This window comes from Wyeomyia smithii, chromosome 3, assembly GCF_029784165.1.
Source record: "Wyeomyia smithii strain HCP4-BCI-WySm-NY-G18 chromosome 3, ASM2978416v1, whole genome shotgun sequence".
In the NCBI taxonomy this organism is placed as follows: Eukaryota; Metazoa; Arthropoda; class Insecta; order Diptera; family Culicidae; genus Wyeomyia; species Wyeomyia smithii.
The window spans coordinates 39218242-39246210 of NC_073696.1; the positions used below are offsets into that span (position 1 = coordinate 39218242).

The 27969-nt window shown below is 37.5% G+C and overlaps 1 protein-coding gene and 1 long non-coding RNA gene across 7 annotated transcripts; one reads left to right on the top strand and one right to left on the bottom strand.

The window, feature by feature from the left end:
* Positions 1 to 1168: 1168 nt before the first annotated feature.
* LOC129728077 (toll-like receptor 6) lies at positions 1169 to 24046 on the top strand. 6 transcript variants are annotated; one of them, XM_055686456.1, is made up of 8 exons: positions 1169 to 1274; positions 2226 to 2690; positions 6881 to 7041; positions 20559 to 20881; positions 20934 to 21383; positions 21441 to 23052; positions 23252 to 23474; positions 23540 to 24046. In XM_055686456.1, the coding sequence occupies exons 2-8, from the start codon at positions 2566 to 2568 to the stop codon at positions 23961 to 23963; spliced, it is 3318 nt and encodes a 1105-aa protein (XP_055542431.1). In that variant the 5' UTR covers positions 1169 to 1274; positions 2226 to 2565; the 3' UTR covers positions 23964 to 24046. The 6 variants fall into 6 exon arrangements, with proteins under 6 accessions (XP_055542431.1, XP_055542430.1, XP_055542428.1 ...); XM_055686455.1 differs by having other exon boundaries at positions 1205 to 1335; XM_055686453.1 differs by having other exon boundaries at positions 1216 to 1672.
* On the bottom strand, positions 18567 to 27471 carry LOC129728078 (uncharacterized). The gene is made up of 2 exons (XR_008728623.1): positions 27127 to 27471; positions 18567 to 19260 (listed from the first exon to the last, which is right to left on the bottom strand). It is a non-coding gene; the product is annotated as an uncharacterized LOC129728078 (long non-coding RNA).
* Between the last annotated feature and the right edge of the window lie 498 nt (positions 27472 to 27969).

Sequence of the window (27969 nt, forward strand, 5' to 3'; positions counted from 1 at the left end):
ACGATTTTTCATTCGATTGCTGCAAAAACGAAGGAAATCCATCGAAAACTAACCGATTTATTGGCATTTGAAATTGGACATATTTTTCGCTTTTTCCGAACTTCCTGAGAGACGTAGTTCTACGTCAAAACTGCAATGCTGCTGCTGATGGTGAATCAGATTGAAAGTTTATCTCATGAATATGGCTACCATAGAAACCATGAATTACTCAACAAGAATTGAACATTCTTGCAACGGTTATATGCGTTAAGGCTGTAATACACTCTTTGACCAAGCGTCGAGTATTTGTCACTTTTTCACAGATGTAAATTTGGTCAAAGATAATTGTTTGTCACTCTCCAATTTTTACATGGGGCAAACACGGGCAAACAACAATCATGATGTCAAATGAATTTGACCATTATGTCAAAAGGTCCAATATTTGACCATTGGTCAAAGGGTGTTATACAGGCTTTATAAGTTATTTTTATTTCTCCCAATAAAAGAAATTTATAGAAGAGTAAGAGCCAGCGAAAACTCGTGATTTTTTTCCATTTACTGAGATTTATTCAAAATCTTTTTTTTATATTTCTACACTGTATATCCTCTTAGGTCTAAACAAACCAATCGATTCTGTTTGCGGACTCTGTAACGTTTGTAACTAAAAAATCCCTCTAATTACCGGTTAATTCCTTCGCCACCATTTCATATAACCCTGCTGTATACCTTGTAGTATTTATGCAAATATTTCGTAATATTTTACAATATTTACTAGAATTTAGTAATCAATCCTGCAATGTTGTTACAAAATGTTATTCCACCGATCTGTAAACACATTTGCGTTTCAAATCTTGTATCTTTTCGTTTTTATACTTACCGTTGATATTTATTATAGATTTACATTCAAGTTCTCTAAAAACAACCATTGGTGAAATGAAGACTACTTCATGTAGAATAACCACAAATAAAATGAAGTATAGCTTTTCATTTGGGCTACACTATGTCCAATAAAACAATGTGATGTATGAAGGGAACAGAAAAAAGAATGATCGCGAGGTGGCTGAGTATGTATGATATTTCAACGTCAACACACCCACATACAAACATGATCGTACGCCGCCCCTACCGTAACTTGCCTCATGACTCGTGCGCTGCGGTACTATGACCAGAAGACTACAAGCGATGGGGCCAGCGATCAAATCCAACCTGAAACCAGCTTTGGACTGCTTCGTCTCAGTTACACTTTCACATTCGTCGCGTTTAGTCGATCTTGCTGGCATCGTGGCAATCTTACGGTACGAGCTCAACATCTCAAGTCGAACTTAATTGACCACATTACAACGGGAGTGCACGTTGGTGGGTGGGCATTTCAATAGTCAAATCCGAATTTAGCAATTGTTAGTCATGTTTTGCTATGGTGAATAAGTGTGTCAAAAAGAATGATCAATTGTAGCTGTCTCGAACGAAAAATCTGATTTGGATTGTCGCCAGGAAATAGTTGCACATATAAAAATGTAATCCAGTATAGCAACCTTGGCGAGCGCAACGATATCATTGACCGTCTGTAACTTGCAGTCTCATATAAAGCTAGCGCAGATGCGAGTGGTTTGCTGAATTAATTATCCATAATAGAGTGAACATGTGAATCGCAACATAATGTCGGAGCGTCTGCGCTGATCCGCCAAGCGTACAGGTGGAAAATTACAACCATTAATGAATAGTTAATGTAAATGAGAAGGACCAGCTGAATTGAAATAGAAAAGGCCACGTTAAATCAAACGTATTTTACGCTGCTGTGCATTGTCCACAGTTTTCTATGACTATTACACAACGCGTTAAGCTGCAAAGTCGATCGGAGCCAGCCGCGCTTTCAACGAGAGACTCAAACATCAGTGGTGACGAACCTGTGGCAGCATCACAGAAGCAAAAGCGTATCCAAATTGGAGTAATCCATGCGAGGTTTATGTTCAAAGCATTTACCCTCGTTTTCGTACAGTCTGATCATTTTTAGCCTTATCATAAAGTTAGGACATTGAAAATACTTTTACCGAGACCATTAATATAATACTTCATAATCATGAAGAAATAATGATGCTGCTAACATACATTCATTCTTAAGTTTGGTTGATGCAATTAGAAAGTTTCTTTACCCTTTAGACTTTTTTGTTATTATAACAAATATAACAAAAATATATTTCTTCTACCTTACTACTAAATATATAGCTAGTAACCAACTATTATTACAGCGTAATACTGTTGAATAGAAATGTAAACTTCGTAAAGGCGACGGGAGCATAGAATCTCTCGATGCACGTTTGTGGTGGTGCTTATAGTAAGAAAAAACTCACAACCGGGGAGTAGCCGAACCACTCCTCGGCCAGTATGATCTTGAAGGTCGCACCGATTTATCGCATGACTGACAACGACACTGCGATTCCTGTTTCGGGTGCTGAACGAACAACACATTGAATAGTGTGGCTAGCGCTGAGAACACCGGTCTAGTCAGTGAATGTGTAGTGCAGTGACTGCGTGAAAATAGCTAGCAGTTGTATATCAAAAGCGAAAGGCAATTCAAACTGCTCAACAATGAAACAACACACGCTGGGGAGTGGTATGCTGCGAAATTTAATTATAACCGTTCTCCTGAGCCTACTGCAAATTGCCGCTGCGGAGTATATACCACCAGGGCCAAAGTATACATGTCCGGAAAAGTAAGTATAGCGTTTTGTTTAAAATGTGCTATTGTCACTATTTTTCCTGTGTGCACAAATGCAAATATATATTCAATTTTCGAAGCTGCTAAAAAATAGTTTTAAACTTAATTATTAACTTAATAATTAACATAATATTCGAATTTACCTCATATTTATTGCCACAGCTGCCAATATTTCATGTGTTTCATTGATTTCGAAATCTAGAAAAAAAAAATCCTGCTAATCGAGTTCTGTGAAATTAATACGGTTATATTCCCTATGAATAAAAAATGTTCCAACATAAAATGTTAAAACCAAGAAGAATTAAAAAGAAAACCTGGAGATTACAAACTATCTCACAACTCATTGTAGTTTTATTGCTTAGTAGAAAGTTTCGATACGAGGTCTGTGTTGGGAAATGTTTGTGAACAATATCTCGGACTCGAGATCAATACATACTAAAGACTATACTCGCAGCAACGATCAGGTAATAAATAAACACATATTAGCTATGTTTTTGCCCAATTGGTTTATTTAATATCCTCTCCTAGGCTAAATGTCCGCACCTTGGACTCAACGCTACCTATCAAATTCTGTGCAACACTTGCACCTTACATACTTTCATCCATTTTTTCCTTAAATGCTAGTCGTTTTTAAAACCGTTTCCTATTCTCCGGAACTTGTTCTTTATAATCGCCCATCGAAACAGAGTGTCACCTTTGAGGGACCGGAAGAAGAGCAGCAGGCCCTTCCGGAGGCATTATACTTCATATATCTGGCCATTGATAGTGCCATTGTTAGTTGCCTACCACATGAAATACTTCTTGGCAATTTTGTCCGGAATATCCAGGTGGGACTAGTTAAAGATTAACTCGAGGCCGGGGACTTGCTTGGTTGGCGATGTATTTCGACTGTACCGGTAGAGGCTCCTGGCACGGGATTGGCCATCCTTACACTGAAGACATGGAGTACGGTCCGCTTCATTGTCTGCTGGATGAATTAAACGGAAGAATTGAACTTCTTGGCCACGTCCCAAACCAAAAGGTTTGGATCGCGCTTGAAGTACACCCCACCTTCCTTGCCTTCACAGAGTCGGTCGTCTTCGTTGTTCCTCCGCAGCCAGGTCGCTACTGGGTCGTCTGGGTCTCTTTGAACGAATTTACCACATGGGACGGAGATGATGGAGTAACATATCAGTTGTCGCACAATAGCGTGGAGAGTAGTGTCCGAGAACTAGACACGAGAAAGTCCATTGGCCCAGATCAATTATCGAACCAACTTTTAAAACAGTTTCAGCAGGAATTTGTAAGACCTCTTACATGGCTATTTAACTCCTCGCTTGCTTCCGGTCATTTTCCGTCAATTTGGAAAATATCGCAAATTACGCCGGTGCATAAAAAAGGTTCACGCTATGATGTAGAAAATTATCGTGTAATTGTAATACAATCAGCTGTCCCGAAGCTTTTCGAATCACTAGTGTATAAAAAGCTTTATGAAACAATCGCTAATCAGATTTCTCCAGTGCAGCATGGATTTTTGAAAAACAAATCCGTTGTTACAAACCTTTGTGAGTTTACCGCTTTGGTTACGGACTACATCTCCAAAGGGTTTCAAGTTGATTGTATCTATACAGACATGAGCACAGCCTTCGACGCTGTTAGCATTGACAGTATATTAAGGGCAGTAGCAGATGCAGGGATACGTGGCTCGCTCTACAATTGGCTCAAGTCGTATCTAGAACGTAGAGTGCAGTTTGTGAAGGTCCGGAGAAGTAAATCGAATTAATTTATTGTCCACTCAGGAGTACCACAAGGCAGTCATCTGGGCCCATTACTGTTTGTGCTTTTGATGAATAAACTACCTGATGTGATCTGCCATGCAATCGTTTTGATTTACGCAGATGATGCGAAATTGTTTCTACCTATTAAACATAATGACGACTGCCAAAGATTGCAGAGTGATTTAAAAATTTTCGGAAGATTCTGTGATAGTTGTGGACTACATGTGAACGCAAACAAATGCTCAGTACAGACATTTACTAGAAAAGCTCACCCCGTATTGTACAATTATGCCTATTCAGGTAATGTTGTACCACGTGCTGAATATGTTCGCGATTTAGGCGTAACCTTCGACTGTACACTGTCTTTCACGAAACATATTTACAATGTTATCGTGGATAGCTTGAAACTTTTTTCTCTCGTCAGAAGGTATAGCCGAGACCTAGATGATCCTCACGCAATTCTAGCAATCTACAAAGGACTTGTTAGAAGCAAACTCGATTTCGCAAGTGTCGTTTGGCGGCCTTACTACGTAGCTCACATTCAGCGAATCGAAGCAGTCCAGAAAAAATTCGTTAAGCTTGCTCTTAGGAATCTCGGGTGGAATGGAGAAGAACTACCTCCCTGTCAGAACTTGTGCTCTCTGGTGAACCTTGACACGATAAACTCACGACACAAGATAAACGACATCGTCTTTTTTACGAACATTTTATCCGGATGCACTGACAGCCAACTTCTTGCTGAAAGACTAATTTTTAACAACAGTCAAGTCACGCTTCGACCACGTAGAACGTTTGACCCTCCTCTCCGATCCAGGAATTATTCGCAGAACGAGCCAACTACTCAATTTATGAATACCTTCAACACACTGCAGCAGATCATCAGAATTGACATGAGTACATCAGTGTTAAAACATAAGCTTAGTTTATACTTTAAAGGACAACTATATTAGTGTTTTTTTTCTCATTATTTGACTAGTATTTTACCAACCTTACACACTTAAAATTTATTGCCGGGTCTCGGTAATTTTTGCCGAGAACGGCACCACTGAGTGCTCGGTTAAAAAAAGAATGACAGCTGTCACATTTTTTCGTAAATCTCGGTGTTCCTAACTGAAATTTCAGCACAAAATATCCGCAATCTCGGCAGTGATAGCTCGGTAATAATTTATGCCGAAATTTCAGTTAGGTTGAACCGAGATTTACGAAAAAATGTGACAGCTGTCATTCTTTTTTTAACCGAGCACTCAGTGGTGCCGTTCTCGGCAAAAATTACCGAGACCCGGCAATAAATTTTAAGTGTGTATATTTATATTTTTGTATGTAACTAACCTGTATAAGTGCAATGTAAAACTTATTATTAAGAATGGGTAACGGGCTTTCAGCCTATATTCAAATTCGAATACAAATACAAATACAAATACGGGACACGGTCGAATGGTAGATTCTCAACTGTTTCGCAATTCATTAGTGGGACTGGCCTGGATTTCCACGATTACGCTCATAATTTGCTGTCGAAGCACTTCTTGCTTGAAGCCATCTCGATAACCAATACACAGATTGAGACGAAACTTTGCACTTGTAAATATTACACTCTAAACCAGTGTTACCCAGAATTTCAACAGCTTTTACACATTCAATAAGAATGTTATAAGTATCGGTAGAGCAACAACCTTTAAGAAAAGATTAAAAAAAAGACATTTGTAATACTACAATGACGATGGAACACATGGTTATAAACTGTCCCGGTTTTAAAGCACCCGGGATTCCCATGGAATCCCGGACAGTATTCGAGATGCCCTGGCGAATGAATGAAGGATACTGGTATACATGCTCAAATCTGACACGATGACAAACAAGACGTCAAGCATTTCATCGACCTAGACAGGCAACGAAACAACACCGACAAGAACAAACTCCGGCAGCGAACACGAAAAATCTTTCATTTCATCTTTTCCGAATGTACTACTTGTAACAATTATGTATAACGAAGGCTGAAAATCTTCTTAAAAAAGTGAAATAAAAATAAAGAATGTTATATACAAAAGAAAGCTAGATTGTCACAAAAATGATCAGATAACCAATCTAAAGCAGTATGGTAATACTTCTCGTGTATTTAGAATAATCAGAAGCCTTGAAAAATATTAGTTCATGTTCAAACTTCAGTTTTCACCTTTGTTATATTTATTATATTATATTATTGAAAAGTTTAAGACAATTATATGCTACTAGTTGAGGGGTCCAATAGCTTTATACAAAATTGCTACACTTTCCAGCAAATTATTTCTTGTCCTATAATTGTCTTAATTGATATTTTTTCATACAATCAAATTGGAATTATTCAACATGAACAACTGCACTGCACAAGCTTCTTTGTTATGCATCGATCAAATTGCACCAACTGACACGAAAATTATTTCCTCATTTATAGAACAAAACTCCTGTACCCCTGCGTCTGCACACGTGGAACGGACGATGGAATCTTCATTGAGTGCGAGAACTCCAACTTGGCAAGCCTGTCGGTAGCTTTCATCAATGTAGCCAGCCTGAACGTACCGGTGGAGGAGCTGCACATAAAGCGGTGTAAAATAAGTAAGTACCACACAATTGGCGGCATTTCACTCGAGGGAACAGGTGTATGCAGGTCTCCAGGTTATATTTCGAAAACTCACTCGAGTTATCGTTTTGTTTCTTTATAGATTTCACATGTGCCATTCAAGCGGTTTTGCTTGTTGTGTGTTGTGTGCCAGTTGTTTTATTTGGCAATCCACTCTAACTGCCGTTCATGGCTGTCGTATTTTTCTTGGTGGTTTCCAGTTTGGTTGGTCATGTAGTGTTGAGGAAAGTGTGCATTTATTTCTGTTTCAACGCTTTTCGAAACTTTTTTGCACGTTTTCCCGGCAAAGTTTGTCCAGCTTCATTGTAAATGACAAAATTTTTTCATGTTGACTTTATTTCATCAGAAGTAAATGAAGTGAGCATGTTTAACATAAACCCTAGTGGAGCCTACCACTTCGACATATTTGAAAAAAAAAAACATGTTAGAGCTTTCACTGCATGTTTGTCGACTAAAGCGTAACAATGGACGAATTTTTTTCTTGTTTCACATCATTCCGCTTGTATGTTTGAATCAAAATTTTCGATGGAGAGGAAAACAATTGATCGAAAAAGGCGCAGGATCTATTCCAATATATTCAATTTAAATTTAACCATAATTTCAGTTTATGTCATATTAATTAGGATTTCCATTGAACATCACTTCTAAATTTTTTCACATTTATCCGGAAATCAACTTAATTCTCTCGTATGGAACGGATGTAAGTTCCCGCAAATCGCTGGTAGAAAATCATTGGGACTTTCGCTTCATGTAGGCACAGCTCTGAAAAAAAACTCTTTCTTCACGTCTACGTCAACCGACCCAGTTGTAGCTGAGCCGCCCATGCATGGTTTGCATTTGAAAGTATCTTTAACGAGCGCTATATTAAATCGATTAAGGAACGGCAAGTTTTACGCTTTACATAATACGATACACCATGTGTTAATTAAATGATGAGTTTCCTTCGTGCAACAGCATATGCCAAGGCGAAGTGAACGTGAAGTTAATACACGCCGGACTCAACAGTTTTTTATTCATGATGGTTATTGCTCTAATATTTTTAGCGTAACAACAATTGCCAAAAAGTGATCGGAGTTGAAAGTTCAATGGAAGAATAAAGTGTGGGCTCCGGCCTCCAGAGGTACATTTTAAGACTGAATTTCGAGCCAGATTGAAAAATGTTGACGAACAACTGTCGAGTTGAGAGTCGTCGAATTCACACATCAAAATACTTGACAATGCTCGTGATTTTTTTTTTGCTGTTTTGCGGATTCCACCATTAAATCGTACGGCAATTAGTAGCAACTGCAGAAGTTCGAAGCAAACACATGCAGAAGAAAAAATTAGGCAAACCTATTGTTGGCGATGCACATAGAATCACATTGAACACCGTTTCTTGGAATGAGAAGAGAAGATTGCATCTAAAATTGCTCAAAGTTGTGAATCGGTACAAATTGAATGATTGATATTGCCAAGAGTTTAGTCATAAATGTTTTATTTTTGAATATCATTGCACTGAGTTTTTTGCAACAACGTTTTGCGTAAAACTGTTCTTTTGTCTTAGATTAAAAATAGACTTTCAACTTAGAAAAATCAAATGAATAATTATAAACGAAAGAAGTGAAGATTTGACTCTAGTAGTACACATACACAAAATTCTCTACACAGTAAAGAAAATTTACATTACTTTAAATGCACATAAATGGAGCATTGGAAACCACGTAATATTCCGTGTGGCATTATATTCACATGCAAAGTAAATGAATATATTGTGAATTTGCATGCATATTTATATTCGAAGCTTTAAGTTTATATCAATTAACGTACAAATTTACATGTCTTAAAACGATTCTGTATTGTACATTATTTACGGTGTGGAATTGTATATGTTTTTCACTTTATGTGCTAGAAATCGTTATGTGCTTTCATTTGTATTAGTTGTAAATTTCATTCTTTGGTACTGTGTAGAGTAGGGAGATAATTTTTTGTTATAGCCTGAAATAGGATTGGTACTTTTTTAAAGAGCTATTCTGCTTTGATTTTAATCTATCAGCAATTCCCTGCAAAAAAGACATCCGAAAATTTTATTACCCCTATCATACACAAATCTATAGTTATTCTTCATAGAGAAATTCTAACCCCGTATTTTAATGTTTAGCTCAAAAATCAACTTTTTCAAAATGTTAAACTTAAAAAAAATTGTAAATTTTGAGCCGTTTAACCGATCTTAAATCTTTTAGTATCAATTTGAAGTTAAATAATACCTTTCCTTTAAAGACCTTTTCAAGATAAATATTGAACTGTACCTTAAATAACACTAACTATGCGAAAACGCAGCTACAAGCCGTTTTTAGCCGTTTTGAAGGGTTTTACATCCAGGAGATCTTATTGTTTGACATTGTTTCAAGTTTCATCAAGTTTACACGAAAGTCTATTTATTTTACTTTGGAGATAGAATTTTTTATCTTTAATGTCCACCATCATGCGTCTCCATTAAAAAAGCTGCTGCAATGCAGTATCATGGTCAGGCTTGTAAATGGTCACTGTAGAACCACTTTTCACTGCGATAATCGTCTTCTTTTTCTTCTGCATTGGCACGGCTCGCTATTTAAAAACATTCTTGAACAAACATGTCAAACGAGCTGTCGCCAACACGACGTTTTTGTCCTAAAACGTATTTTGACATTTTTTTTCTAGAAATGAAAATTACGCACGTTGTGTGCGGAGATTCTGGATAATAATTATACCATAGTCTTGTATTAATATTTTTCAACATAGATAGAACCAAGTAAACAGAAATGAGCCAAAACCACATAGCCAAACGAATAACAGTGTGCATCTCTTTAATGCGCGAGTGTCGATTGACCATCCTGTTCTTTCTGTGGGAGGCGACTGTTGTTCTACATTTACGAGCGAAAGCCCACTGTGACGATACTATGAGCCCTTAGCTGGTTACGTAGTTCGTAGGAGGCTCTGTGTTGTTGTTTTGGCAGAGTTATGATAAATCCCAACCTCGCTGCTTTCCTCTTGAAAGTCCTGAAGGCCTCCTCCACGGCCCTACAGTCGATACCAATGATATCAATGTCTTCCACAAAACCATGAAGCATATGAGATTTCGTGATGATCGTAGTTTCTTTGCGTGTTTGCTCTTCGTACTGCAATCCAAGGGCGAAGTTAAACAGTAAGTTGGAGAGCGCATCCCCTTGCTTCAGCCCATCTAACGTTACGAACGCGACTGATGTCCCACCAGCTATCCGCACGCATGATTTCGATCCCTCCAGCGTCATATGACTCAGCTTATTTAGTTTCGTCGGGAAACTGTGTTCTAGTATAACCTGCCACAGCTCGTTTAGTGAGAGTCATATGTAATCTTAAAACCTACAGATGGTGAGTCTGTAAGTTATACTCCCGGAATTTATTGAGGTCTGTCGCAGCGTGAACATTAGATCCGTCGTGGAACGCCCCTGACGAAAACCAGTCTGGTATTCACCGACGAAGGATTCCGTTAATAATCTTAATCTGAAGAACAGGATACGAGAGAACACTTTATGTGTGCACAAGAAAATTCCAGCTTCTGACTTCGCACGTCGTTTCCAGCAAAGTTGTCTTCTGCGCTGGCGAGCACCTGCTCCACGTGCTCACACTTCTTCCGACGGTGAACTCGATTTTCGACAGCTCTTGCCTCCTCTTTTCTTACACGTAGTCGCAGTGAGCTTGCGGCTTCTGGCACGGTTTTTCTCGGTATTTTTTTTTTGTTAGAAAATCAAATTTAGTGTTTTTAGGTTTCGCTTGACGATAGCCCAGTATTTTCCTATATGGAAAGATGTTGTTCACGGCACACGACTCCATCGCCTTTTTCCATAATGGCACAATGTCTAATCTGGCCAAAACAGCACGGAACAACTGCGTTTTTGAGAGAAGGCAACCGACGTTTTTTCAGGCACTACTGCACATAAATTTTCTGGTTGACTGAGCGGAAAATGCTCCCCTTCGAACCACGGGAACTGATGGCCTGCCACGGGAGATATTTCTTTGCAACCTTCGACTGCTTAATGTGTTTGAAAATCTCTACCACCTTTCCTCATCCAGTTACCGTATGACATTCCTGTCCAGGAGGCTGTCTAAAGTCTGCCTTGACGTAAGTTCAATCATCCTGTACCACGCAATCAACTTTCGTCAGCATCTTCACGTACAGTTTTCGCGATCGTTGTCTGCCGACTGGTTTTGCTTATCGTCATGATTTGGAGTCACCAACTTTCTGTAAGTCGACTGTCCGACTCGTTTTGTCGCTCGATTCACAGTTGTAGACGATACTCCCAGTTTGCAAGCGTAGCGTAATCTCGGGCGGAAAAGTTGGGATTCTGCTTGAAACTACTGGTCACTATTTTTTTCGTTTTGGCGGCCTTCGGATGTCGGCTTCCCCCCGATCCTGTATTCCTGGCGGTCGACAAACGTGGCGTAAAGTACTTCGGATTTTCCACGATGCGCGAGCAAAATTTTGATGCGTTGGTTTTCTTGCTCCGACGCCATTTTCACAACGGAAGAGCAAATGTCAAAATCAAACATAAAGCATGATACTATACACACACATCTTTAAAATGAGGGATGTTCACGTTTTTTCACGATAAGAATAATACGGCAAATTGAAGTTGACCATTTTTTGACCGTAACACTATTCACCAAACTGCAAAAGGGATTCGGCAAAAAATGGCTAAAATGATAAAAAGTTTGAACAACGAGACACAGTTTGGAACAACGAGAACAAGATTACAGTTTGGAAAAAAAACAAAAGCAACTATACACGGCTATACGCATTTAGCAGTGTGCATACGTGAAAGGTCACTTATCGCTATTGTGAAGTCCTGTCTTTGTTGAACTACAAACCTTAATTGCGTTGCCTTTATGTTTTTGCTTATAGCGAAGAAGCTAGAGATTTTTAAGTTTGAAGTGTGAATATTCCATGCACTTCGATATTTACCTTTTGCCTGTAAACTGGATAAAATTCTGCGCAAATTCAAAAACTTTGAAATTATTTTTGTGTTAATTAATCCATCATACAAACAAAAACCTAAATTAATCCACCTAGTGGTGCAGAAACCTTTGTTATACTAACTATTACTTTATACATATTTGGCCAGTCACTTACAAATCGTATACCATCATAATTCCAATTTCAATGATGAATGAAATGAATTTGAAAGATAGTTTTCAGAGAGTTAACCAAAGACGATCATTGACTAAAAGATTGACGTGGTTTTTGCAAGTAATAAGAATGTTATCACTGGAGTACATGAGTCTTATTTTTTCGATCACAAACCAATTTTTAAATGCTGGCTAGAAGTAATTGAATTTTTTTTCTTGAGATAATCGAACGTGGGGACCATCGACTCAAGGAAATACCGACTCATAGAATAAAATTTTAAAGTCGTCAATTATTCATACAGTAGATTGCATGGAGTAGTGTACACTATTTTTTGTTATTATAAACTCAAGATATTAATCAATTTTATTAGCAACAGGTGTCTAGAGTAGGGTGGTCGGTATTACCGACTTTTCGAAAAACCGGTATTTCGGTATTTATAAAAATAAAAACCGGTAAAAAACCGGTATTTTTATTTTTTCTGACTAATACAAACCAGGGGCGACTCGTGGTCTTTATACCTACTTGTTCAACTACAAAATTCTGGAAATCATTGTTTAGGGAAATAACGCAAATCATTCTCTCTATTAGAAAATAAAACTGAAAAATAATTAAATATATACAGAAATTTGGATTTGAAATCTATTTTTTGCCTAGGTCGCATCTATGGACGTGTCGCTGCATAATTATGTTTTTGCATTGATGAGTACCTATGCTTCATTACGACCCAGCTTTTTTTTCTGTAAGATTTGGACCACTTGTTTTGATCTTTTGTGGTGTTATACGATCCAGATACAACACTGGATAAATTTAATAGTGTTTGGAAAACTTTAATGAATGAACCCAGTGATATGATTGCGAAGAACATTATTTCGAAACTCATATTAATGAAAAAAAACATGCAGATTTTTATTGCAAATTTCTTTCACATCGCAAAACTTAGTTTGAAATTATTGAATAAATTTAAAATTCTTAGAGGAACAATTATTGAAACTGTTGAGAAGAGTAAATGAATGAAGAAGAAAATGAAATGACGATCAGACAAGTATTTACATTCTACAAATTCGAAGGAATCGAAGGTAAATACTTCTCTATTCTGTTTGACAGTTCTTCCATAATAAGTTCAACCTGAGAAAGCATTTTTCTCAGCTATAATTATCGCTAATAAAATTCGCTGCGGTTTGGGCGACGAAGCTTTGGCCATGCTACAGTTATTTAAATTTCGCTTCCTCAAGAATAAGGAGCAATAATTTTTAGGACAAAATTTTTTATTGATTGATTATTTCATCCTGGAAACGCTTTGTATAAGGAGCAACATGTTCATAACTAGGTGCAACCTGTGCAATGCACTCGGAGACGCCAAAAAAATCCTTAATCCAAATTTATATTTAAATATTATTTTTTTAGTTTTACTTTTAAATAGCACAAAACGAATAATGACTTACGTTTTTTCGCGGACAAGATTGTGATTACTGCCCCAAACTATGATTTTCAGAATTTGTGGTTGAACTGGTAGGTTCAAAATCCACGGGTTGCCTCTGTAAGTATGAGTGTGTAAAGAAGTTAGTTGTTCTACTTAAAAAATAAATGTCTTGCTTTATTGATAAGAAGTTTTTTGATATATTATCGATACACACAAAAACATAATTTGAATCCAAGCAGAACAAACAAGAAAGAAACAAAAATTGATAAATAGGTTAGAGTAAATTAATATTCAATGTTTCTAAATATATAATATTATATAGACCGTCATTTGATTTGTTACGCCTACCTAAGTGGGTAGCATTCATTAACCTTACAATGATTTATGAATATTGTGACAATTATTTTTTTTAATTTTAAGAAAACTACCGGAAATACCGGTTTTTTCGCCTCTCCAATACCGGTATTTCGGTATTGGAAAAAATATCGGTTTTACCGGTTTTTTTCGGTTTTTGTTTTACCAGTAAACCACCCTAGTCTAGAGTCAATTCATTTTGCTTCGCGAATCGATCCGGACCGATTGTTTTCGATATAGCTGCCAATTTGTTCGATATTGATAAAGATTTAATTTTATGATATTGGTTGATCATTTGAAATCACAATTCTAGGAAAATAATTCAAAAATGGCAAAAATATGTCAAATATAATGTATTAAATAATAATATGTTTTATTGAAATACTGTACTGCCCCTGTTTACATAGTTGACGTAACAACCAACACCATCATTGCGAGAAAAACGCGTTTTTGTTATTTTACCCTAAATCATTATATTGAAATACAATTCCAACAAAATAGTTTGTCAATTTTATAAAGATTGATGTTTGAAAACAGGCCCCATGGATTATACGAGTCGGCCCGTAGTAATTGATCCAGAAAAACCGCTACGCCAGTTTATGCGAATAAACAAGTATTTTTCTCGCAGATTGTTCGCATAGCTTGGCGTAAAAACTTGACTACTTCCTACTCTGCCTCGCAGTTGATTCAGTTTGATCAATCGTGTTTCGGTCAAACGTCAGTTATTGTACATCGACAGTTGCGATTAGACGAACACGCACAAACACATGCATAAAGACTTACATTTACGCTAAGGTGGGTAATCGTTACATGGAAAAATGCAAACTTGACAGCACAGAGCCAGGACAAAGTTTTTCTCTGATTCAATTTAGGCCCCCAGACAATGCTAAACCTTGCGGATATGGATTACTCGTGCCTCTGATTGGTGCATTACATATGCATATACATTAATTTGTATGAATTTGTATAGGAAAACTTTTGCGCATGTTCCTTCCTAGAGAGCTTGATCGATCAATCCACTTCCGGTAGTGTCAGGATTGTTTGGGGCCCCAAATAGAACCTTAAAAACGTTCTGACAAATCAATTAAGTTTACCCACCGTATTATACACACACGTTTTAATTATTTCATCTGATGCGAATATCCACTAGTAGGGGGAAGGACACGGTGACTTTACACCTTCCTGAGGCTGAGTGTTTTGTGAAAATATTAATATGCAATACAATTATTCAATCCTACTTTCCCCTTCACCCCTTTCCATGGAATATTTGTCGAATTAAACGACTTAACTTAGACAAACAGACAGTAGTTAGACAGTCGAATAAAACGTCTTAACATAAACAATTGCACCCTGTTTGAGTGACGCCAGTTTTTGCAACCAATTGGCAGTTACGCCAAAACGTTTTTGCAATATTTCTCAAAAGTTTCAGAACAAGATGGGTTTCTTTTTGTTTGTAGTGTATGTATTTTAGGGAAAGGAAGCTGAATCAACGAAAAAGTGCATTTTGGTCATTTTGGCTCTTACGTCAACTATGTAAACAGGGGCAGTGTATTCGGCAATGTTATAGATAGTTAAACTGCAGTTCTGGAGAAAAAATTCACACTGTAAAAGTAACATTTCCTTTGATAGCAAGAGTTAAAATTGATTATAGGAAATGAGGGCATTTTTATATGTCCGTTGGTTTTTACACTATAAATCTAGCATCTCTTGATATCGTGTGTCAAAATTTGCAGATTTGTAAAATGAGTTGTGAGCATCTAATGATATGTCTATTTGAGAGGCTTTCAGCTGGTTCGCCTCTGCTTTTAAATGATTTTTTGCCTGGATAAAAAATTCAGCTAGATACTAAGAAGCAAGATGTTTTTCTAACTGTCAAGCTTCCGGTATTATTGCTCTAGAGTTTGTTGTTTCGTCTAGTTTCGCTAACAAAATTCAATAAAAATCCGGTCTAGCTTATCATATATGGACTACAGTCAGCACATTATTCCTTCATTTCTTAGTTTTCTTCATCCTCAGCGCGAATTGAGATGTCATTTACTCTTTCACGTCAACAAAACTTGGAATTGGAAAACAACATCGGCTCATAGAAACCAAACAACTAGCAAAGTTACCATGCGGGACCATCGAGTGAAGGAGGCATCGAGTAATAGAAATATCGACTACTGGGATTGAGTTTGTATGGGAAATCGAAGGGACTGAAAATATCATCGAGTATAGGAAAATATCGACTCTTAGAACATCGACTCATGGAGGTTTGACTGTAAATAACAATGATGCTGATTTCACACCAGAACAGCAACCATGTATGTTAGTTTAATGCGGTTCTACTTATTCGCTTTATTTTCAGAAATCGCAGGACCTAGATTTATGAATCAGCATCAAGTTTTTTTTACGAATTGAAGCAAACTTCTACAAACCTGCTCTCGAAATAAAGTTTAGAATTATACAGGAAAAAAATATAGCTATTGATGAAAGTTGTCAATTTAATTCTATCTCAAATTCTCTCTTATCTGAAAATGAAGGTTCTCCACGATCTTTGAGAATTTTAGATTTTCAGAGTGTATGCAAGAACATTATTCTTTTCGAAGGCCTAGGCTGTATGAAAAAATCCTAAATAAAGACTTTTTAAATCTTGCTGCGATAACGAGAAGTGGAATAACATGGATACTCTGTTTGCACTTAGTCTTAAATTAGAAAGCAATATTTATATCTTACATGAGCATATTGTTTCATTCATAGAGATAAGTGACTTTTCACCTGCGCATACCAGTAAACGTGTATAGCCATGTAGAGTTGCTTCAACACTTTTTCCTAATTTTGCCGATTACGTTCACCTGCTACTTTAGATTTCTGGTCACAAATTTAATACATAAAACAAGTATTCAACTAAAAAGTTCTCCAGCTGTTTAAAACGTAGCATTGCAAACAAAACAGCGATTTATTTGTGTTTTTCTCAACGGGTGGCACTAAAACATACGTGCGTAAATAGGTCTCTACATCTTTGGTAAAGCTTTTCTAAATATCTGCATCGCTAATTGTGTTACATGTGCACATTGTGGGATCAGATTTTGCTACAATGCTTGGCTCCGGAAAGCTGTAAATGTTTCTTACTCTTCGCAAATCTAGGTTCAACGTACAATTCAGTATATATTTTATAAGAAGTGAGGACGGGAGCTTCGGAAGAAAAGGAGCTAAGTAAGCATTGCAGTTTCTTCTAAAATCTGGTTCAAATTTCAAAGAAAAAGCTTAACGGTAATTTATTTACACCAGTTAAGACGCACTACGAAGAGTGTAAAGATTATAAAAAGTTGTCTATGATTGTTGATTTTCTTTGAGAAATAAATAGCGATACGAAAAAAGAGGGATAGAGAAGAGAAAAAAGCAGTGAGAGAGAAAAATTATCCAGAAAGTAAAATATCCCATGTCTAAAATATACTTTGGTCAAAACTCTACAGTTCAAGCAACCAATAAAAGATCGCACTCAGTATGATTTCCAAAGATCTCTGGGGCTTTCATTTGAGCATGCGAACATCAAAATCGGAATAAGCGTTCTGTAAAGAGAGTTTTTTTTTGTTATTTTTCTTTTTTGGGTCGATTTTGATATACTACACATATAAACAACATATTTACACATACATACGTACAAGTACACATACACAAACATACATAAATTGTTCAATTCGTCGATCTGAGTAAATTGGTGTACAACACATGGCTCTCCGTGCCATTAATTTTGCCTTAAAAGTTAAATGTCTTATATAAAAAATACTCTTTGATCAATATTTTAAAATCTAAGCCACTAATCAAAAATCCACTCGGTAGCATTCTGGGGGAGCACAGTAGCTTTCGTTTGCGTATAAGAACATTAAAATCGGCGTTCTGTAAGAAAGGTGCGTTAGTATTTTGCGACACATACATACAGACAACATACATACATACACACACACACACACACACACACACACACACACACACACACACACACACACACACACATACACACGACCAGACATTGCTCAGTTCGTCGAGCTGAGTCGAATGGTATAAACGATTCGGCCCTCCGGATCATGGATCTATTTTGCGTTTTTCGACCGATTTTATAACCTTTGTTTAGTATAACAAAGGTAAAACTGAAGCCTAAATCACGAAAATGATAGCAATTAGGATATTTGTTTTTATAGTCATCTTATGAACCCAACGTTCGCGGAGACTATACTTACTTACTTACTCTTACTCTTATGGAAACTAACAACAACTCTAATGTACACACTTAAAAAATTTCGCCGAATCTCGGCATTGTTTGTGCTGAGATTTGGACAGCCGAGTGCTCGGTAACCATCTCGGCTGAATCTCTTTTGCCGAAAATCTCGGAAAACCAATATTTGACAGATGTCATTTTATGCCGAGAATCGCGATACACAGTTGACTGTGCTCTCGGCAAATCCAGCCGAGAAGCGGCAAACCGTCTAACGACCTTTCGGTTATATAAGCTGAATGTTCGGCACAGTAAAGAGCCGTTTTTTCAGTGGAATCCAATCGCAGAAAATAGTTTTGCTGTGATTCAGGTAGTTTTCTTTCAAAAGATAAATTATAAGCTCGATGAGTTTTAGTAAGTAAAGAAATTTATTCATACTTAATCTTGAATACTTATCTTTATCTTGCTCGCCAGTAGGGCATTGAGCTAAACATCTAATCTAAAATTACGTCAATGCCTATCCCTAAAACAAATAAAATATTGTATTCACACGATTTGAAACTACACTTTTTAAGTTCCAGCCACTTCCCCCCAAACTGTACTACATTTTTTTCTGCTACCGGATTGTAAACACTTGTAATTTGCACAAATGTCAGCCAAACTTGTATCCGATTCCTGTTTGCTCACCCGTAACACGCATAAATTTGCATTAAGAAAAATGGCGGCAACTCGTTCATGAGAATGACAGCTGTATTGCCGAAACACGGCAACGAGTAAAATTTGTGCCGAGATACCAGTAATGTTTTTGCTGACCTCGGCATCAACAGTGTTTAACGATAAATTCGGCAAAAAATAGAGACGAGATTCGTCAAGCTTAGTTTTTTGGACGAAGTCTCGGCAAAATGATCTGACAACTGTCGGCAACCGGCATTTTTTTGCTGAAATACCGGTTGAATCCAAAATTGCCGAGTGAACTCGGATGATTTTTGGCCGAGCTCGAGATCCAGTTTTAAGTGTGTAGTAAAGAGGAGAATCGCCTTCATATTCGTCTAACCAATTGAATCGTTGCTCCAACTTTCGTACTATTAATGCTTCATCCGGCTCTGCAAAATTAAATGAATAGTTGTGCCCAATTCAGCCTAAATCTCAAAAGAATAAAATATTTATTTAACGAATATTGTTTTGTGTAGCATAAGATTTAATAAAAAATAAAAAATAAAGTTACTGCATATAACAAAGAGCATTTCAGACATTTTAATGTGGAAACAACAAATGACTAGACTAGGATATTTTTTCAAAAATGTAGAAAAAAGACATAATAGGTCATTGATTCAAATCACTAAAATTCTACACGCCTTTGGCGGGCTTCAGTCAAACCTCTAAAAGCTTTAATAAATACACTAAGGTCACTTTTGACGCGGTTTTCTTACGCGGGTTCCGGAATTTACGCGGTTTTTTACGCGGATTCCGGAATTTACGCGGTTTTTCTACGCGGATTCCGGAATTTACGCGGCATTTTTTTTTTGCCCGGATTTCGGTTCCCCTTCACTCGGAATGCAAAATGAACGATGGTTTTTTTTACGCGGATTCCGGAATTTACGCGGTTTTTTTTACGCGGCACGTATCCCCCGCGTAAAAAGCGACTTTAGTGTACTTAAAAAAGGTTTATAATGATTCATAGCGATTTTATCGAAGCCCGTCTAGAAATATAACTTGGGCACTAGAGGGTTAATATATCTAGTGAAGCCTTCTAAAAACCTGAGAGAGAAACTAAAACTGCTGAATTCGACCCGCAACAATACGACACATAAAACCCAGAATCACTTAATCGATTTCGTAATAAGCAAATGTTGTTTAGTATTTTTTATGGCATTTAAAAAAAAACCGCATCTAATCCATTACAGCTGTTGGGTAATAGTTTATGGTTCGCGCTCACGTTTCCTCATTATTAATCGCTACACTTTTCAAAATTCGCTGTTCACTACGCATCATAGAGGTTAATTGAATTGCGCGTGCTCAAAGAGGCCACTATCGATGCGTTTCGAGATTTCCCAAAATCAAATGAGGAAACAGTGTTGTTGTTCCAATACATTTTCCTCTCAACAGTTGCTGCATCGCATTGCATATAGTAGTGTAAATGAATACGAACGCTCGCGGATAGCATAGTTTTAATGTTCGGTGTCTGCCTATACATCCGCGTGTTAGACAAATCGAATTCAAGTTCAAGGCTTTTCTCCGCTGGTGAACGGCATATGTTATTTTTTTTGTTTTATTTCAAATCCGTGTGATCGGAACGCCGGCATTTTTCAATTGTTGAGAGGCCGTTTGGTTTACACTAACTTATGAACAAATACTAACTCCGGTTTCTTTACTATCCACACGTTCATTTCCTCTACAACAGAAAACCTCTTTGGAACCCTACTGCACAAGCTAAGCGTGAAGCGGCTCTATGCACATGATACACCCATCGCTAGCATCAGTGACCATGTATTCTACGGAATTAACGATACATTGCTGGAGCTGCATCTGATGCGCAGCGAGCTGGCAGCTTTCCCCGCCGATGCGCTAAAAATATTGGGCCTACTGAAGGTACTCAACATCGATGGACACCGGATCGAAAACTTACCCAAAGGTGTCTTTAGCGGGATGTCATTCGATGGAATATTGGAAAAGTTCCATTTTGTCAACGGATTGCTGGCCGATATCGGAATGGACGTTTTTATGGTAAACAAAATTTGATAAGAAGGATTATTTATAAAACTATTTTTAATTCCAGTCGTTCAAAAAAATTAAAACATTAGATCTTCACGGTAATCAAATAGTCACATTGAAAAAAGGACAGTTCAAAGGTCTTCGAGAAGCTGAAATTCTAGATCTCAGTTACAATAACCTCACGAAACTGGATGCGTCTCACGTGTCAGATTTGACTAAAATGACGTGGATCAATGTATCACACAATGCCCTAGCGGAGATCATGCGGGGTACCTTCGCTCGTAATGCTGTCCTGAGAGTTCTCAATATGGCTCACAATAGTATTAAAAAAATCGATGCCAATACATTTCGTGGAATGAGATTTTTGAGACGATTATATTTAAATGACAACATGATAAGTGATGTTGGTCGAGGAACCTTCGGCTCAGTGACTAGAATCGGCACTATCGATTTGGCTCGAAACAGAATCAAGAAGGTTGACTATCAGATGTTTTTCCAGTTGAACTATGTGGAGGTGAGTACTTGGCGACCATTATATTCAATAGAACTAATTTTTTCGAACAATTTCCAGGTGCTAAACTTAGCTGAAAATGAGATAACAGAAATTCAAAAAGATGCGTTCAAAGATCTTTATCTTACCCACATCAATATATCATACAATCGGTTGGAAACCATCGAGCCAAATTCATTCATCAATTGTGCCAACATGACAGTTCTCGATCTATCCCACAATCTTATTAAAAGCATCCCACGAACAGCATTCGATGAAACGACATACGCCTCGGAGTGGCTTCTTACCCATAATCTACTGACCAACATGAGTCAAATTCCGCTGGCCAATATGACGGGGCTCCGAGTGCTCAACGTATCATTCAACAACATCGTGGAGATACCCAAGAATACATTCCCCAAACTCTACGAATTGCATACAATCGATGCGTCTAACAACAACATCTCGTTCATTTACAATGCCGTATTTCAGAATCTGTTCTCGCTGCGGGTCTTAAATCTTAGCCACAACGCTATGGAGAAAATTGGTCCGTCCACCTTTGGAACCCTGCCGACTCTACTCGAGATGGATCTGAGTCATAACTTTTTGAAGGACATTACCCGCGGGGCTTTGGCTAAAACCAGCGGACTGCGTTTTCTTACAATGACGCATAACAAACTAGAACGAATTTTCCAAATCCCAATTTCGTTGAACCATTTGAATTTGGCTTACAATGAAATAAATGAAATTCCGGATAAGACCTGGCCTACAATGAACGCATTGCTCACGTTAGATCTGAGCTATAATAGGTTACAAAACAATCTCGAACGAGGAAGTTTTGCCGGTTTATTAACCCTACAGCGACTAAACCTGGAAGCAAACGGAATCTCTGAATTACCGCGTGACAGTTTAGGAGATCTAGGAACGCTACAGTATCTGCATCTGAAAGACAACAATATCACCAGTTTACCGAAAGCAGCATTAGGAAACCTTCCAATTCTTTTCGAGTTACAACTGATGAACAATGGATTGCAGAAAATTAGTGGAAAAGCCTTTGATGGACTGCTACAGTTATTGACGGTGAACGTGTCCCACAATCTGTTGAGCTCGATTCCTAACGATGCATTCCTAGGACTGGTCTCTCTAAGGAAGTTGGATTTATCACATAACATGTTGAACAGCTTGGACAACAAAACCAACGGAGTACTAGACCACTGTCTCAGTTTGGAGGAAATCAATCTCAGCCATAATCAGTTTAGCTTTTTAACTAAGAAGACTTTCCCGTCCGATCCCTACATCCCGTATCGATTGCGTAAAGTTGATCTCAGCTACAACACAATGTCAATCATATCGCACGATCTGAAATTCGGAACGAAGACCGTAACGGATCTCAACCTTTCTCACAATAACATTAAAGATATCCGGAAGGGTGTTCTGGGCAATTTAACATCCCTCCAAACATTGGATCTTTCGTTCAACGAGCTAACAAAACTGGAAAGTGACGTGTTCAATATGGCTGAAAATTTCTCCGAATTGGTGCTGCATCATAACCGCATCTTGAACGTATCGTACGACAGTTTACTGAAGCTGAAGCGATTGGCTCTACTAGACTTGCGGGCTAATCAGATTGGCAAATTTGATACAGCGCTGGTAGATAGGATGAAGTCATCGAACCTGAGTGTGTGGTTTGAAGGTTGGTCTCCAATCAATTATCAGATTACTTATTTGCTTTTTCAGTAACACATTTCATCGCTAGCTATTTAACCTCACAAATGAATTATGTTTTAAACAATTATTTGTCTAAATTTACTACCCCGAATTTGATAAGCCTACTGCGTGTTTTGTTAAAGTCACACTAATAATGATTTTTTGTTTGTTATGAATTCCAATAGACAACCCGTTGTTGTGCGATTGCTATGTTAGACCCTTGTATAACTACCTGAAAAGATTGCCAGTGATTCCCGAGATATATCAACGGATTCGCTGCTCTGAGCCTGCCACAGCTGCCGACAAGTATCTACATACTGTTACTGATGAACTGCTATCGTGCGTTCCAGCTTCAGATAAAGATATTTATAAAATTCTTCCAGAGTTGCGGTTTCGAGAAGTAGCCTAGTGAGTTCCATTTATGCCGTATTATTAGACAATGTAATAAGGGTTTATTTTCTGATGTTCCACAGCTTCCGTGGCCAACTGATTGCTCACTGGTATGTCACCTCAAGTAATGACATTGGAGATTTCTACGTTTATGTCCGCGATAAACAGAACAACATCATTTACGAACGTGTCGTGTCCTATAGTAACCGCCTCGCGATTATCAACGGCAGAGACATTGTTGGAAATGATCTGTCCTCGCTCGAGCTGTGCGTTCTAGCCAAGAGCAGCAACGAAGAGATAAACTTCCTCGATTCGCAATGCGTTGAGCTACCGGAAGATTTTGACGCTGTCAAGCTGAAGTACAATGAGAACTACAACTACAAACTGCCGCTCAGTTTGACGGGCGGTCGAAACGGCCGTTCGAGTAGCTGTGATAATGCTGTAAATAGTTTAATTTTGCTAGTAAGTTTATTCATTGGAAGAGTGCTATTTAGTTCGAGTAGTTAGTATAAATCTTCGTTGCGATGTTATGTTTAATGCTGTACCTAATGCTGTTAGTAATATGAATAAATATTTATTGGAAACCTGAATAGTAGTACAGCTTATGTCTGTATGTTTACGTCGTCGGTTGTATTTCACTACAAGGTCTCACTACAAATTGACTTTTGAAATGTTCTTGGGGATCCTTATAGACGAAATGAGCATTATATAAGCTAATGTTTAAGTTTTAGAAGGCTATTCGCACAATGTGTACTAGGGCGGCAATGAGTTCTCGACTACTTTGTGATAAGGTCGAATTTCTAAAAGTAAACAAAACGAGTGAGAGTTATATCTCTTGTACTTCACAAGCACAAATCATCTCTCACTCGTTTTGTTTACGTTCAGACATATGACCTTATCACAAAATACTCCAGAGTTGTTGAAAAAATAACCTTAAAATATCGCTTAGAAATAGTGCTCAAAAGTTTCGGGAACACGTACCTCAATGCGGTCAAAGTTTCACGAAAAATATCACGAAGTGGATTGAAGACAACGAGGTAATTTTTGTGCCGAAGCACATGAATCCGTAAAATTGCTCGGAAATATGCCTTATTGAGACATTTTAGGCATTATTGAAGGCAAACCTCAGGAAACATGTCAGAGCAGCAGATACAGTGGAAAAGCAAAGCCTTGGTGCTACATTCCGTATCGGAGCTCGACCCTCTGTTTATCTAAGACTTCGCAGCCAACTGTTAGTGTACAGGACAATTACGGGGCTAGCACTACGATCCTACTGATATTAACAGCCTCTCCCGAACCTTGATTCGGACATATGACGACAGGCTTGTTTGGCCAGCCGAGACCAGTTGGTATCTCTCCAGTGGAAAAAATCAAAAAAAGACTGGATCAAAGTGGCCACTTCCGTTAGAAGAGCGTCTGTGCTATGAAGGCGGTTGAAGAAAAAGTCGGCCATCTTGGATACGGTTAATGATGAGAAACAGCAAAAAGCAGTACACATTTGTATATAAATATATTAGAGAAAATGTTTGTATAATAAAAGTTTAACCTCAGAAATGAAAATACCCATTATTCAATCATTTCTAAGTGTGTCCATACTTTCTGATGCGCTCTATAATATAAAAAGTATCAATTTTTAGCTGTTTTCCCTGGTCATAGAAACGTTTCTCTGCTCCTTTGAACGGCTTTCTTTTTAGTTTGAAGTTGATATCTGTTATGACCTTTTCACTGGCCTACGTTTTTCAGGTATTTTGGCCGAATTTTGATCATGTTATTTTCTGGTCGTTCTACCTTTTAGAAATGGGAAATGTGTTTAAGTTTATTTTATTTTTATGCTGTTTAAAGTCGATTTAGTAGCCATATCCTTTTTTGGTTTATTTTCCTAAGCTTTTCAGGTATTTTCAGTTATTTCAGAGTGCATTTTTGATTATTTTGGTTCCTACTTTTTTCTTGCTTTTAAGACCGCTCCAGTTAAACTTGATAAATTTTTATGTCCTTCCTAGTGGATAAGATGTTATAGAATTGAGATTCATTGAAAAAAACTCTCCATTTTTAAAATTTTAGTTCTGTTTTTGAAACCACTTTCAGCCAGATTTAGTCCATTTCTGCTATGGTTTATTTTTTCCTCCAGCAATGCTTTTCAGATAGTTTGAGCTGTATTCTGATTGGTTTTGGTTATTCTGGTATATAAATGTTTTGGATTTGGTATATAAATGCTTCAAAGTTTTCACAGCCGAATTGGGTTGTTTAGCTATATCAGTTTTTATATCATCTGAAGGAGCTGCATTACCTAAGCAAAACGTGTTTTTCAAAAATTTTCTATCATTGCCTTCAATTTTTAAATCACAAATTTAAACTGCTCGAAATCGTTACAATGACAGTTCGCCCATGTACCAACTGTCATTGTAGCGATTTAGAGCGGTTTTTCATTCTTCATTTAAAAATCTAAGGACAATGATAATTTTTTTTAAAAATCACGTTTTGCTCAGAAAACTACACTCTTTTAGCTGATACATAAAAATCAGAAATCCGTGAATAGCTAAACAATTCAATTGAAAGTTCTATCTGTTTGGCCTCTAATTCTGTTTTGCTAGAAGTCATATTTAACATTTTTCTGTCCACGTTGATGTGCACGACCCAGAGTAGAATTGCAATGACCTGTTGACATTAACAGGCTCTCTTGAGTTGGGATTTGAACATACTGGCTTGCTACAACCGTACAAAAACAGCACCTTACATTTCTAGAATGTTAGTTCTCACTGTTTGTTGAGATTGATAGCAAATCTTTCTTATAACATCAGACTGTTTGAGACAATCGTTTTATATGATTTGAATATTACTTCTACATAATTCCAATTTATTCATTTAGGTTGGTGAACAGCTGAAACTGAGCCGGTTATTACAAAAATTTCAACTTAGTGGTGCCATTTCAACTTTAGTTTAAGAGCATATTTGCTATTGAGAAGTGCAACTTGGCATTGTGCTGTTAAATTCTACTATAATCTTCCTACAGCTATGTATTCTTGCTATAAATATACACAAAAATCATCGAAATAGATTTATCTTGATATAGAAAAATTATTTCCATAACTTTTGTTTAACCATGAAAATATCAAAATTATCTAGAAGACACAAGCAATTATATGTTGTATGCAAACACTAACCGGCGGGTGGAAGTCACTAAAATGAAAAATATTAAAAAAATATCGAATTTAAATCTTGGCACAAATAAAATCTATCTGTGTGATCACGCGAAATTATTATCAACCGTAATAATTATACCACTTGAAACCTGAACAAACTACATATTGAATAACCTAAACAAAAGTTTTCCTAAACCATGATTTTACATCACATAACCAACACTTTTGCGAAAAAAAATTTATCATAATTTCATTTCATACACAGCCTCAGCACAGCGCAATTGCACATAAAAGCCTAAAATCATTCACTCTATTCAGTCAAATATCTCTTCTCACTATTTAAATATTATCATATTAAAAACACAGTTTACTCGTCACTCCACATAGTGTCATTGCGCCTCGATGGACGGACGCATGTTCTTCCACACTACGCGTTGCTGCCGCCATTCGCCTGATCGTTGTTTGTTGGAAAAGGCAGCAAACAGAGTGTCTGTTTTTCCAACATCCGTTTTTCGCCGCACAATACTCACGTTTCTCCCAATCCTCGTGTCAAGTGGATGCTTCAAGAAAACTTCGTTATTATGTCCCGTAGTTGCAACCTGGCAAGTTTAACACTACTGATTTCCATTAGTGTTCTAGTGAGGCCTTCCCCCTACCACAGTGGTACGCGGTCCAAAACAACCAGCAGCCAGGACGCCAATATTCTATTACACAACATTTTACGACACGGCCGGATGGTAAAGCGAATTAAATTTGTTTTGTCCCTCATTCCTGCGTCTACGGCAGTCTTTTGCTTCAACCAATGTTTTCATTTATAGGTAAGAGTATTCTCTATGGATCACGGAAATAATTCCGTCCTTTTTCTTCGCTTTAACATAATCATATCCTTTCCCACCACCCCATACTCAAATTTCAGCATTGGCTCTCATTGGCCAGCCACTTGAAAATGATATCTCCCCTTCGGCATATATATGCTCACCAATACAAAGAAAACAATATGTTTTTTATCGCATCACATAGATTCGTCTCTATAGAAACCATTTACTGAAACATACACATCCAAACGCACTTCATGGGATGAAGGGTATTCGGGGTACATGGTATATGATGGTACGCCAGAAACAACATCGTTCAGAAATATCTATTACAGGACTGATGCGAATTGGTGCCGAGCTAACCAGGCTCCAAATCAACAATCTCAATCTACTTGCTCACAAAGCAGCCAGCATCCACTCATTTTGCGACGCACCACACTGTAATGGAATTTGTTAGGAAAATCTTCCTACTTACAGATTGGATGGCAGTGTTGATATAATACATACAACACATACCTTATACCGTTCATAGGCAACATCAAGAGTCACACAGGATGG

Bases quoted from the DNA above. Each gene is read 5' to 3' on its own strand.
- LOC129728077 (XM_055686456.1), top strand. From the start codon at position 2,566: ATGAAACAACACACGCTGGGGAGTGGTATGCTGCGAAATTTAATTATA. The intron at 2,691-6,880 runs GTAAGTATAGCG...CCTCATTTATAG, and splicing joins AAGTATACATGTCCGGAAAA to AACAAAACTCCTGTACCCCT. The intron at 20,882-20,933 runs GTAAACAAAATT...TTTTAATTCCAG, and splicing joins TCGGAATGGACGTTTTTATG to TCGTTCAAAAAAATTAAAAC.